Source organism: Zootoca vivipara, chromosome 6 (genome assembly GCF_963506605.1).
Source record: "Zootoca vivipara chromosome 6, rZooViv1.1, whole genome shotgun sequence".
Taxonomy (NCBI): domain Eukaryota; kingdom Metazoa; phylum Chordata; class Lepidosauria; order Squamata; family Lacertidae; genus Zootoca; species Zootoca vivipara.
In genome coordinates this window covers 11,335,993-11,350,104 of record NC_083281.1, presented here as the reverse complement: position 1 = coordinate 11,350,104, position 14,112 = coordinate 11,335,993, and the positions used below count along the sequence as shown (strand labels likewise).

Sequence of the window (14,112 nt, the reverse complement as noted above, 5' to 3'; positions counted from 1 at the left end):
TGTATTCTGGGGTAGATTGCGTTGGGACATGGAGGCTCCATTAAAAACACCGTAATGGGTTATAGCAGGAAATATTATCATTATTGATTAAATTTGTATACCACCCTATACCCATAGACCTGAGGGTGGTTCACAACATAAAATCATGGTGTAAAAAACCCCAGAAAATACATAATAAAAATAAGAGCAGAAAGGAACAAGCAATCTCCCCTTCCACAACACATTTAAATCAGCCAAAGGCCTGGCTAAAAAGGAACATTTTTGCTTGGCGCCTAAAAGTGCATAATGAAGGCTCCAGACGAACTTCCCTGGGGAGAGCATTCCATAGATGGGGAGCTACTGCAGAGAAGGCCCTGCTCTTGTCTTGCCACCCTCCGGACCTTTCATGGAAGAAACACATGAAAAAGGGCCTCAGAGGATGATAAAATGCTTCTCCTTCCTCCCATAGAATCAGAGTTGGAAGGGATTTCAGGGTCATCTAGTCCAACCCACTGCAATGCAAATCTTTTACCCCATGAACCCATGATTAAGAGCATCTTTTGCTCTTAATGTGTACCTCATGTTAAAGATGCCTTAAGCAAGTAGCAATCCTACCTCCTGGCAGCGAGTTCCACAGAGTAAGTGTTTGCGAATAGGTCTTTTGTCTTCTCCCCCCCCCCAATTCCCTCTAGGGGTGCGCTGGAGTTGCAAATGACTGGCCCACCACTGAACCAAGTTTGCCCATTCCGTAGAATTAGTTTTAACTGGATTTTGTATTATGTGTGCCATTAATCGCTGACGCTTTGAATTTCATTGATATGTTCTCTTAGTGTGCCATGCAAACTGCGATTGCATTTTCCAGGGCAGGGGGGCACTGGGGATGAGTTTATGGAACCAAGGGGGACGGCGGCCGCCAGGAAAAAAGTCCAGGAACAGCTGGCTTAGAGGCTGAACAGCCGGATATAAAAATGGCAGCCTCTGCCTAGCGCTGCTGCGTTCCTCCTTCAGGGAGGAATGACAACCAGAAAGTGATCTCTGCATCCCGAGGCACCAATTTGCTCGAGGAGGAAGCTGCTGGTCCCACCCTGTGCTCAGAGAAGCAAAGGCCCCTCCAGGAAGCCAGGATGAGGGCGCTCAGCTCCAGGGGCCGAGATTTCAACCCTCGTCTGGAGCAGAGAGACGAGATCAAATGGGACGTGCACAAGCCGCTCCCATTGTGCAGCAGGGAAAGAAGCTTCAGATCAGCTTGCAAAGCCACATCTTCCTTGGAGGTTTCCAAGTAGAGGTTCGGTGGCCCTCTGTCATGGGTGCCTTAGCTGAGATTCCTGCATTGCAGGGGGGTTGGACTAGGTGAGACTGCTGGGGCCCCTTTCAAACCACAATTCTAGGATTCTGTGTACTGAGCGATGTGTCCCCTGCAAGCGGGGAATCCTCTCTGCAGAAAAGTGCCAACAGCCACCAACCATGTCTGCTTGCCCTCTGCCGAAGGAGGAAGCATATGCCTCCAAATGTCAGTTGGGTCCTGCTGGTGGGCTTCACAGAAGAGGGATCTGGTTGGCCATGGCCAGGGTATCAGGGCAACAGATGTATTCAGGGGTAGGCTGCCCCTGAATTTGGAGGTTCCATTTAACTGTGATGACTAAGGGCAAGGGGAGTCTTCAGCATTCAGCTTCTTTAAATGTCCTCGAGTTTCACCCGCGAGGGGTGGGAAAATATGATAAGAAGAAAACAGGGAAATTAAGAATTGCTAGAAACGATATATTAACAATCGGAAACATTTTTTTAAATTTTTTTTTACTCTTTGTCTTTAGTCTTATTTTTATTCTTTACATCTTTATTCTTTACATCTTTATTCCAATTAAACTGTAATTAACTCATATTTAAGTTGCAGACAATTTGTACTTAATTTGCATTATTTGATTTTGGTTATCTTTGTGTTTACTTTGTGTTCATTTTGTGTTTGATGGTTTTCTATGTAATGTTTTTAAATAAAGAAATAAAGGTTTTCAAATATTTTTTTAAAAATGAATGTCCTCGAGTTCTAGTGTTGTGAGGGGGAAAAACCCTTACTCTAGTCAACTTTCTCCATGCATAATTTTACATGTTTCAATCCTCTTGCCTCTTAGTCGCCTTCTCTCTAAACACTCCACCAAAATGCAATTTCGGTAAACAGTCCTTTATTTAAAAAAAGTACAAAACAAAAAAACAAGGAATAAAAGGGAAAGAATATTTTTTTTCTGGCATGGAATCAGAGGTATTTCTTTTTAAAGGAAGTAAAATTAAGAAAGACAAGGGTTGTAGGGGGAGAGAGGGGGACAGGAAGGAGAAGCAGATTCACCAGAGTACAAAAAAAAAAGCAGCTTGGGATCCGGAGCTGCGTGTCCTGACCAACAAGAGGAGGGTTAAGGATACGATCTGGCGCACTGTACATGACAGAGCTGTGTAATGGTGAGTTTTAGTGGTTCAGTTCAATGGCAGGAAAGTCTAATTTGCGCAGGCTCAATAGAACGTAAATAAATAAATCTCTCCCTGCATGTAAAAAAGGCACGGGGGGGGGGGTGCATAACGAGGGCCCCTCCCCCGAATGGCTAGCTTTCATACAGCAGGGAGCGCTTGGGAGATTTGTGCACGTTTTTGATGAGGGGAGAGAAGCGTTGAGAAGCACAACTCACCCGGAGAGGTTTACCCAGCCCAGAATCCAATGCCTCATTTCTGCAGCCTGCGGAACGATGGAACACAAGACTCTCTCCTCTCCCCCCCCCCGCCACTTCCAAGGGGGGCTCTCTGTCGCTCTCAAAAACACAGTGTTAAAAGGAATTGAGGCCTCTTTGCTGATAACAGCTTTGGACCGTTCTGGACTGACAGCGGCCAGGAGATTGGAGGATGCCAGAACGGCTGGTGAACGCCTAAAAGCTGCCTGCAGGCCCCATCCCCAAAGGAAGCAGGCGAACTACTGATCATCAATCCCTGGCAGCAAAGGCAGCGGTGGAGCAGCAACGGGGGTCGCATGGCGTGGCCCAGAATCCTTTGCAAAATCAGGGGATGCGGGAAGGGCCCGTCGGTCTGTTTGAGGAAGAGGAGCAGGAAGGGGGAAAAGGCCATGTCTCCTTGCAATGTCCTGTTGGAACCATCTTGACTTACACCGTCTCTGCGCCCCCCCCCCATTTCTGGATGTGTGAGGTCCGGTCCTGCCAGCGGGCAAGGGTATGAACAGCGTTCCTGCCCCTCTGATCAGGGAAGAGGTTTTGGCACCCAGGCGCTGTGCGTGGCTACTGCCAGGTTCTTGTCCCCAACCCCCATTATTTGCCCTGCTTCATGATGAGGCGGCTGGAGAAGTCGAAGAGGCCTTTGTTGATCTTGCGTAAGGTGCCCACCTCTTCCTCCAGTTGAGTCACGTGGATCTTCAGCTGCTCCTGGTCGCCCATCAAGTTCTGCAAGGGAAAAAGGGGGTTGGAAACTAAATGGGGAGTGGAACCAGGGTGGGAGGATCAGAGTATTGGCTCAAGGCGCTGCCTTCGCCCGCCCTGGGACCCTGAACTCAGCGGCAACAAAGGCAGCCGGCATGAGGGCTACAGAGACCTCCATCCCTGGCAAGAGGTGGAGAAAACCTGCCTCCCACCAGGCAGAATTTGAGGAATGGCTCTATTCAGAAGAGGCACTCCATCCTGGGATGGCGAAACCCGCATCCATCCGGAGGGCATTGCGACTCCAGCTGCCAGGAGCCACTGCCAACACAACAGCTAGTGGCTGTAGAGGCCGCCCATGCAAACCCTTAAGATAACTGCACCCAATATAGAACTGGCGACTCTCTTTCCCCACCGGAAGCTTGTCTGACCCTTTTCTCCCCTCCTAGTTTTTAACATGAGAGACAAGAAAAAGAGCAATGAAGTTGCTTTGGAGAGTTGCTTTGGAGAGTTGCCTCTCAAAACTCAAAATTTGCCTGTTGTAGGGATAGAGAGCCTCACCTTTTCTCTTGTCGCACACATCTGCGAGTACAGCCGCTCTTTTTTCTCCAAGTTGCTCTCTCCGGATCCCTGTGGGAGACAGAAGAGCAGAAAGCTCAAGATACAAGCCAAGAATATTTTTGACAAAGCCATTTTGTAGACATATTGTCAAAAGAACTAGTCTTATAGATGATCTGAGCAGCTCAAACAGTAATTGCAACCCAATTGGAAACAGCTAACAAATCATATATAGGGCGCTGGGTACCCATTGCTCTGGAAAATGGGAGGAAATTGTGCGCAATTTGAGATTTTGACCAGAACTCCCATGCACTTTTTATATTACTTGGCATATACACAGAGAGAAGGACCATCATTTTCGAGACCCTTGCCACAAGCCTGGCAAATCTGGCATGGAATTGCAGAGTTGGAAGGGACCCTGAGGATCATCTAGTCCCACCCCCTGCAATGCAGGAATTTGCAGCTGTCCCTGGCGGTGACTGAACCTGCAACCCTGGCCTTCGTCAGCACCATGCTCCAACCAACGGAGTTACCCAGGCTATCCCCACTAGACTTGATAACCAGGTAATGCCTATATCCCATACTCAAAGACTTTTGTTATTTTAACCAATGTGCAACTGTATCCGTTCTATGCCCATTCTATAGCTTTGTTTTCCATGTTTAAATTTTTATCTGTTGTTATGTTCTTTTTGTTATATCAAACACACACACACACACACTACAGCATGGGGGGGGGAACTTAACCCCCACCCAGAGGATACAAGAAACTGCTTTACACAAAACTAAGCATATAGCCCTAATGGTTCCTACACAGCTATTTTAAATACATACGAGTCGGCGTGTTGGGGCCACCTAGCTCAATATTCCCAGCATGGGCTGGCAGCAGCTCTCCAGCGTTTCAGGCAGCGCTCCAGGGAGTTGCTGGGGATTGAGCCTAGGACTGAGGTGTGTCCCAGGTTTCTTGGGTCTGTTTCGGTCGAGCTGATGCCAAAGGCAAGCTGTCGGCTTAAGAGCCACACCCTAGGAGCAAAAGCTACATTCCAGCATAATGGTGGGGAGGGAAGCCAAAGAATTTCAAGTGCTCCCCGATAAAGAGTTTCCGCAGCACTTAAGGAAGAAGCTAAAAGGATAATCTCTCACAAAGAGATCTGGAGAAGCCCTGCCAGCCTTGGAATTCTTTTAAAGGAAGAGGATCACACCACACCAACAGTGATAACAGGGGACAAAAACGATTGTGTGCGAGGTTTTTTTTTTTGAGAAGGCAACCATCAGAGAGAGAGAGGACCGATACGATCAGCGGCCGGCCATGAGAGAGGAGTGACAAGGCAGGCTGCTGGAGGGAGCAAGGTTTGAACATGCCTTTCGACAGGAGAGGGCAGCAGTAAATCACACCTAGCGACTTGTAGTCAAGTCTTTATTAGCAAAAACAGGATCTGCACAGGAGCACCAGACCTAATGAGCACAGCAAATAATCTCCGGTAGGTCTTGCCCCCATGAAACAGTTGCTGAGACTGAAGGTCCCTGCCTCCCCACAGCTGTCTAAGTCTCCTCCTCTCCAAGGTTTTCCCCAAGCAATCGGAGACTGGGCCTGCATGCAGCCAATCTCTCCTCTGCCCTTTTCATGTCTCTCCTGGTTCTGGGAGACCAGCGGGGAGGGGAGCTTTTTGCATCAGGAGGGGGAGACACCTGTGACTCTTTACCAGCCAGACTTCCCCTCTGCCTTCTGGCCTCCCTTTTCTCCTGCTTCAGTTTCTGCCTCCGATTCTGGACTTCCCTCTGCCACAGACTCTCCCTGCACACTAAGCCCTGTTACCTCTCCAGCTTCTGATACTTCCTCCCCCCCAGGCTTCTCCCTCTGAGCACTCACTGTTGTCCCACCACCACTCCCTGGGCTCTGAGCCTTCCTTCCTTGGGGTTCCCCCTGTTGTTACCCCCTCACAGGGTGGATAAAAATCAATGATTTTTTTAAAAAAATCAAAAAAATCGGATTTTTTTGATTTAAATCGGATTTTTTTGATTTAAATTGGATTTTTTTGATTTAAATCGATTTTTTTGATTTAAATTGGATTTTTTTTAAATAAAATGCTTTTTGAGGAAAGAATATTACCATCCAAAGGTTATTCCATCATGAAATAAAGATTAGTTTTTTTAATTATGTAGTATAAGGTTGTATATGTTTAATTTATGGGGTAAATAAATTCCATTAATCCATTCACCTCTTCCAGAGGTTTTTGTAAGATTATTGGGCAGTTTCTCTGCCTACAAGATATTATCACAGGTGCTTGGTTTACTTTTGCAGTTCTCAAAACTGAATTTGACTCAACAGAGATCACATGCCTCTTCTTCACAGCAAAAATGTTATAATATGAACAGAGTTGAGAAAAAGACCTTAATCCTATTGTTCTACAAACCTATGAATACAGAAGCAACCCCTTCAGTGCTAAGTTTCAAGAAGTTCAGTGAATAGAATAGAAACAATATTTTTCTGATTGTTTGGACAGTATTTAAGTTTTTCATGTGTAGGCTGGGCTGACAGTCTAAGTTTCTTAAAATATATATATTTTGTTTTTGTTTAGCCAAATTAGTTAACAAACATGGATGTTTGTTTAAGCAAATAACATTTGCTGAAATGTTATTGTTTCAGTTGAATAAATCTATTTAAATTGTTATTATTAAGGTAATGATTATTTTTCTCCTTCCTAAGTACAACAGTAAAGTTGTCCAAATATGAATGATTAACCTATTAAACTGGGGATAAAAAAACTAATATGAAAAGTTGTTATTCTAAAAATCTTCATCTACTTGCATAATAAAGTTATACCAGCAAGAATTAGTCTTTATGATTTAAATCAACGATGATTTAAATCAAGCCTTACTGACTAGTGATTTAAATCGTGATTTAAATCGTGATTTAAATCAGTTTGATTTAAATCAAATCCACCCTGCCCCCTCATTCCTCTGCCTCCAACCAGTCCCTGCCTCCTTTGTGGTCCGAGGCAGCTTTGCCATCTGGCACGCCAAAGCTCATCACTCTGTGCCCAGAGAGCCGTTTTGGGACTCTGTGCTGCTGCACACTGAAAGAAAAGCCTCGGATTTGGGGGCAGGGACCCCTGGCTGCAGGGACCAAGGAGCTTCGCCCTCTGGCTCACAGGGGTCTCTCCAAGCAACAAAGCACAGAATTACTAACTACACGAGGCCTTTCGCTACCCGGCCTGACCACACAGGGCTCCTTTCCTGACCACACCGCAACAGCCTCAGTATTGTCCACATAGACTGGCAGCAGCTTGCCAAGGTTTCAGGCCCCACCTGGCTATAACATTAGTGGGGAACTGGACCAGGGACCTTCTGAAGGCCAAGCAGGTGGTCTGTCAGCGAGCGGTGATCCTTTCCTTCCAAATAATGCAAGATTCTGGTCCTCATGATTCCAAGCAAAGAGCTGATCTAACCAGGAAGGTGCCTTATACGGAGCCAAGCCATCAAGCTGTCTAACTCAGCCCTCTCTGGAGATTCGAACTTGGGACCTTCAGGGTGCAAGGCAGCTGCTCTGCCGCTCTGCCACCTTGCAGAAGTGCCTGAAAACCTGCCTCCCGTCACCAGTGGGAAAGTGAAAACCTCCCCCCCCACCTCAAGCCTCAGCAGCTCATCATGAACTCCAGACACGCAGCCCGAGACTCTCTGTTCTAATTTCGGAGCAGACACGCAGCCAATAATGGGAAATAGAGGAGATCTTTATCCTGCGCGCAGGACGGAGGGGATCCGCAGAGCCCAGCTCTGGCACTCTCATTCCAGCCTCCCCCCCCCCTATCATCTCTAGATTATTACTGTCTGCAAAAGGAAGACATTATGTTATTGGGGTTTCTCTCCCTTCTCACAACGCACACACAGAGAGAGGACCTTCACAACAATCTCTCTCTTTTATTTTATAGCAAGGGAGCAGTGTCCTTTTTCAAAGGTTACAGAAACTCTTACTTCTCTCCGTTTGCCCCTCTAGGGCCTTCTTCACCTTCAAGGACATAATAAAGATCAGGCCAGCGGCCCATCTCGTCACAGAATCATAGAATTGTAGAGTTGGAAGGGACTGTAAAGGTCATCCAGCCCAACCCCCTGCAATGCAGGAATCTCCGCTCAAGCATCCATGACAGATGACCATCCAACCTCTGCTTAGAAACCTCCAAGGAAGGAGAGTCCACCACCTCCCGAGGGAGACGGTTCCACTGCTGAACAGCTCTTCCACGTGCCAGTCCTTTAGATATTTGAAGCTGGCTCTCGTATCTCCTCTTTTCCAGGCTAAACATACCTAGCTCCTTCAACCATTCCTCATAAGGTTCGCTTCAGCAGCCTGTTCTCACAGCGGCCGACCAGATGCCCCAGTGGGAAGCCAAGTGAAAGAACCCTCTCCCCTCCTGTGGCAATTTCAGCCCCTGGACCTCTGAAGTCCCCCAGACCTCAAGATGATGTAGCTATCACTCTCCCCACCCCCACCCCAATCACCTGCCCATGTTGTTGCCACTTCAAAAAATACAAATGGAATCAATAGAATGTGGAGTCTTTCTTAAGTCCACCTGCCCAAGCTGCCTTGGATGATGTGGGTGGCAAACATGGGAGGGTCTTTTCAGCTGTACCCTCTACTTGTGGGGGACATGATCTCTCTCTCTCACACACCTGGTCTGACACCTGATCTAATAATTAGTAGCAGTGATTTCATTAATTATACCCCACCCATCTGACTGGTTTGCCCCAGCCACTCTGGGCGGCTCCCAACAAAATATTAAAAACACAACAAAACATCATCCATTTAAAACTCCCCTGACTTCGTGTCTTTCTGATGCCAAGCAGATACGTTTCTCATTTTCCCAGGTTTTCAACCTCTGATCTATTTATTTTCTGTCAGCGCTGGGCTTTGTTTTTTATTGAATTGTGCTGCTTTTTTTATTGCTGTTTTACAGTCTGTGGTAAAACCACCCTGGAAAATGTTTCAGTCAGAGGGTGGTATTTTAAAAAAAGCAAGCTATGTTTTAAAACAAACGGGGGGGGGGGGAGAACAGCCTCAAAAATGAGCAAAAGAACCCTCAATTCAGGAGCGACAAGCGAGATGGTTCTGCACAACTGATGCCAATGGCTTTTCAGAATGCAACCAATGGCTCAAAAAAAGCTGCATCAGAAGCAGTTAGCCCCAGAAGCAGTAATGCTTCTGGACTCCAGTAGCTTGTTTCCTGCTTTCTGGTTTCCCACAAGCACCTGGTCGGCCACTGTGAGAACAGGATGCTGGAATTGAGGGCTCTCCTTTGGCTCCTTCATGGGTTCTTACAGGTGGCTCTGAAAAGAGAATTGACTAAAAGCAATCCTACTAGCTACAATGGCTATGTTCTCCCTCCACTATCACACCCAAGTCCTCTTCCCAGGAGGAGGATATGGTCAGCAGTGTTAGAAACTCAGATACACAAGCCAGGCACTAAACAACTCCTTAAACAAAGATTGCAGTTGCCAAAACAGAATGTCTAGATGCCATTTGGGGCAAGACGGTTCTTAAGTCTTATATTTCAAATGATTATCAGTTAAACATCTGGCTAGTTCAGGGGGCAACCTTGAGCTGTGTTCAGTCGCGGAGCTAGCCATTCCGGCACCCAGAGCGGCACACATGCTGTGCACCTGAGGGAGGTGTGATCCTTCCGGAGGCGGGCCACGCCCAGGGGGTATTTTGTCACCCTTCTCTGGGATCACACCCGGGGCGGACTGCCCCCACCACACACCCCTTCCTACATCCCTGGCTGGGTTAAGAGCTTTGAGAACGTAAAGAAGAAAAGTCACTTGATCCAAGGACAGTCCACATATATATTGGCCCATTCCGACCTCTTTTTCTTAATAGTGACACAGACCATCCATAACGTGGGCATTCACAACTCTCAGCAGGGCAGTGGGGGAAGCGTAGACAAGTGACAACAATTCACTATAACGCTGTTCACTGCTCCTGCTCAGGCTGCACTGAAAAAGCATTGTGCCTGCTGAAATTCATCCTGGTTGTGCAGATAAAATAGACAGAATGCTACAGGATGGCGTATTAGTGTGTGAAAACTAATCCAAGGATCCCTAGGCATGCACCTCCAGATGGTGGAGATGTCAGGCGACATCTTGGCACCCAGGAATTTTCACTTGGTCGCAAGTGGCCGATAGCCAGGTGCAAAATGCACCTGGAGCAGCCAGACTAATTTCAAACACTGCTGGTTGGCCACTGTGAGAAGCAGGATGCTGGACTAGATGGGCCCTGACTGGCCTGACCCTGCAGGACTCTTCTTATGTGTTCTCATAAGTTCTCCCACCCTTCCCCAAGCAGTCATGAGGGCTAGAATCTTGTTCTGCTGTCAGGATTCTGCTGGACTCCCCAAGATGAGGAGGAGCTAAAGTTTCCCAAACCATTTCAACCTGAACAACCACCTTTCCTGGTTCAGAAACATCCTTCCTCTTGCTGGTTGAACAAGAGACATCGCAATTTGGAGGTTTGGGGCTGCTGTCAACGTTGCAGAGGAAAGGAGCAGGGCTGACAGGAGACGCTCCTGGGAATCTGTTACAAGAACACTAGATGAGATACCTGGCGAGAGCCTTGGGGTGGGTGGCCGGACACTTTGCCCGCCACAGCTCAAGGAAACTCAGAAGAAGAAAAGGACAAGCAGTGTGGTGCCAGGGGAGAGGAGCGGGCACGAGGCCTCCCTTTGCAAGGAGCTAATCCATCAAAGTAGACGGGCCCCATCAGTCTCCCGGGTGGAGAGAGAAAAATGACAGGCAGGAGAGATAACACATCAAAGCACCCTTTGTGTTTTGGGGGGAGAGAAGACAGACAGGAGAGGAGAAAATGCCTCCGCAGTGAGCGATGGTTAACAGGCAAGGCTGATGAAACGCTGGCTTCCCTCGTCCTCCCTCTCCTTGGAGCAACTGCGAGAGGGCATCGGACGCAACCCCTTGCTGGGAAAACGAAATGAATTCCTGGCAAAGGGGTGTTGCCAGGTTTGAGTGGGGAGGCTGAGATTTTATGACGTTGTGGGGGACATGAGAACAAAGCCACCTCCTGTTTACCTGCAGTCAGGCAGCCAGGTGTCCCCAGAAAGCTCGCCAGCGGGTAGCGGGACCCTCTCCCCACCCCCTGTCCACCTCTAGTCTCCCTGAAGTCACATGGTCTCCACTCAAAGCCACCTGCATGAACCCAAGAGAAGAGTCCCAGGCAGAAAGGAGAACCTCTTGGACTGGAGCAGAGGCCTAGCTATTGTGAAACCCAAGTCTCAAAGAGGGAAGGAGGGATGCTGAGTAGACTCTGCTCAGAGACCAGCTGCCCTTTGCTTATCCTCAGCTGTCATTCTACCAGACGGCAGTCAAGGGCGAGAAAGGAGGCAGGGCCTGTCCGGCAGCACCAAGAGAGCCCCACCGGAAGGTCTCTGTGATCAAGGCAGGGCAGAAGGAATCGGGCAGTCCTTGAGGAACTTCAGTTCTAAGCTGTTGACAGCTTTGCAGACTAACACAGGCAAGGCCCGGTTGGAAGATTCAAGACAGATAAAATAAAACCCTTCGTTAAACTGCGGAACCCCTTCCCACAGGAAGCGGTGATGGCCAGAAACCCAGATGGCTTAAAAGTGAATTGGACAAATGCATGGTGGAGGAACGGGCTATCAAGGGGTACCAGGCTGGATGGATATGCTCTGCCTCCACGGTCAGAGGCAGCAATGCTCCTTAATCCCAGCTGCTGGAAACCACAGGAAGCGAGAGGGCTCTTGTGCTCGGATCTTGCTGGTGGGCTTCCCTTTGGGGCAACCGTTTGGCCACTGTGAGAACAGGATGCTGAGCTAGATTGGGCCCCTGGCAGGGATCTTACTGGGCCTCCCCAACTCTGGAAGTTAATTTATGCGTTACGGCCGACCTCGTCCCTCGAGATGCCAAGGTGCGATGGAGACGTTCCAGCCTATTACTGCCTCAGTGCCCAACAACAGGATTATAATACACTCCCTCTCTCTCTCTCCTGCCAACCTGTTCCTTTCCCTGAGGGATAATTGTACCAGAACATTCAGCCCTGCCTCGCTCAGATCTGCATCGCCTCTTCCAGCAGGGAACAGCCACCTGCTCCTGCTTGCATCGGAAGGGTAAGGAGGCTTGGCACACAGGCATGCAGAGCTCAGAGGTGTGTTCCCTTTGCCAACCACGTCTGGGTCCCAATTCCATACCTTCTCTCTCCCCCTCCCCCACTATAAAACATGTCTTGTTTGCTGCATAATCAGAGAAAGCCGTTACAAACTGCAAGAAAAATACAAACTCAGCCCTGTAGACCTGAAGGAGCGTCTCCACCCCCATCGTTCAGCCCAGACACAGAGGTCCAGCTTCGAGGGCGGTTCCCTTACTGTGAGAAGTGAGGTTACAAGGAGCGTCTCCACCCCCATCATTCAGCCCAGACACAGAGGTCCAGCTTCGAGGGCGGTTCCCTTACTGTGAGAAGTGAGGTTACAAGGAGCGTCTCCACCCCCATCATTCAGCCCAGACACAGAGGTCCAGCTTCGAGGGCGGTTCCCTTACTGTGAGAAGTGAGGTTACAGGGAACCAGGCAGAAGGCCTTCTCGGTGGTGGCGCCCTCCCTGTGGAACACCCTCCCAGCAGATGTCAAGGAGATAAATAACTACACAACTTTTAGAAGACATCTGAAGGCAGCCCTGCATGTGGATGTTTTTAATGTTATTGTTATTAAATGCAAGCAAGACAGAAGTCCTTTTAAGCCCCCTGCCTTGCTGGGGGTGGGGGACAAGGCCCTCTCCACGTGCCAGTTCTGGCATGGGCTTGCGAGATCTCACAGGACTGTCCAAGTTCCTGCAAGATCTCCCGAGAGCATCGCTAGCCAAGAATCATGGGCAATTGCCATCTCTGAAGACTGAGCTGTGAGAGTGGAAGAGCAATGAATCTTCTTTTTGTTTCGCTTTCCCCCTTTGTACATTCTGCTAGTTCAGACACGTCCCGCTCTCTATTCTCCACCTGGGCAGCCAAAAGGCCTTATTCTTAACTTTAGACCTGTGCATCACAGGGGATTGGAATAGATGACCCCCTGGGTCCCTTCCAACACTATGATTCTATGACTGTGCCTTTCCGACCGAGGATCGAACACCGGGAAATAGCCTCAAATCTATCGGTCTTAGTGAGACCTTTATACCAGTGGACCTGGGGCGTTAAGTATTCCGCCATCCTTTTGCCCACCACCCTCAAGAGCGAAGGGGGATTTCTAGCTTGGTGGTCACTTGGTCCATATTTGCTGGGGAAGCAGACGAAGACTCCCCTACCTTCTGATGCATTCCGAGGCACAGCATCATCCCCTCGCTGGCAGGGCTCCCCGCGTTCTCCATGGTGTAGAGGTGGCGGCTGAACTTGGGCAGGGGGACCCGGGGCTTGCTCTCTGGGTTTAGCATGTTGGCTGGAGCCAGGGTGATGAAGGCATTGGTGACTGGACCTGGAGGAGCAAATTGGAGGGAAGGAGAGATTTAGCGGCAAGGTATGCTTATGGCAGGGCCTTAGGCCGTTTGAGGGGCTAACTGCGGAATCATAGAAATTGGAGAGTTTGGAAGAGGCCCCCAAGAGCACAGAGCTTGTGGACCCTCCCCTGAAAATGAAGCAAGGTGCTAGTCCTCATGGTTTGTGGTAAGTCAAAAGCAGCCTTATGCTGAGTCAGGACACCAAGCCATCCATCTCAGGACTGTGACTGCCAGCAGCTCTTTGGGCTTTCGGACAGGGAGTCATTCCCAGCCTTTCTGCACACAGAGCATGCATCCTTCTGTTTAGGAGACAGGCCCCACAGCTCAGTAAGGTTTCTAGATTGTCTGCAACAGTGGTTCTCAAACCTTTTCCAGCTTGGTTCCATAAATTCGCCCCATGTGCTCACTACTCTGCACTACAAAAAGCATTATTCAGAGCAGCAGCTTGCACGGCGCACTAAGGGAGATGATGACACGATAAAATTCAAAACAGCGGCAATTAATTGCCCGTTCACTCAAAGCCCAATTAAAAATAGTTCAATTAATTCAACAAAGCCGACAAACTTGATCCAGGGAGATGCCAGCTTTCCAGAGCCTGATTGTCATTTACAGGGGCCCCCTGCCTCCCCCTAGCAACCCCCACTTAGGTAACCTCCCCACCCAGGGGGCAGTATTATTCT

The 14,112-nt window shown here is 48.8% G+C and overlaps 1 protein-coding gene across 1 annotated transcript in view; it reads right to left on the bottom strand.

The window, feature by feature from the left end:
- Positions 1–667: 667 nt before the first annotated feature.
- Positions 668–14,112, bottom strand: part of WDR18 (WD repeat domain 18) — a 40,521-nt gene continuing 27,076 nt past the window's right edge. The window contains exons 8-10 of the mRNA XM_035118966.2: positions 13,244–13,410; positions 3,945–4,013; positions 668–3,410 (exon numbers count right to left, since the gene is read on the bottom strand). Of these exons, the coding sequence (XP_034974857.1) occupies positions 3,279–3,410; positions 3,945–4,013; positions 13,244–13,410 (368 nt within the window). The 3' untranslated portion in view covers positions 668–3,278. The remainder of the gene's footprint in view (positions 3,411–3,944; positions 4,014–13,243; positions 13,411–14,112) is intronic.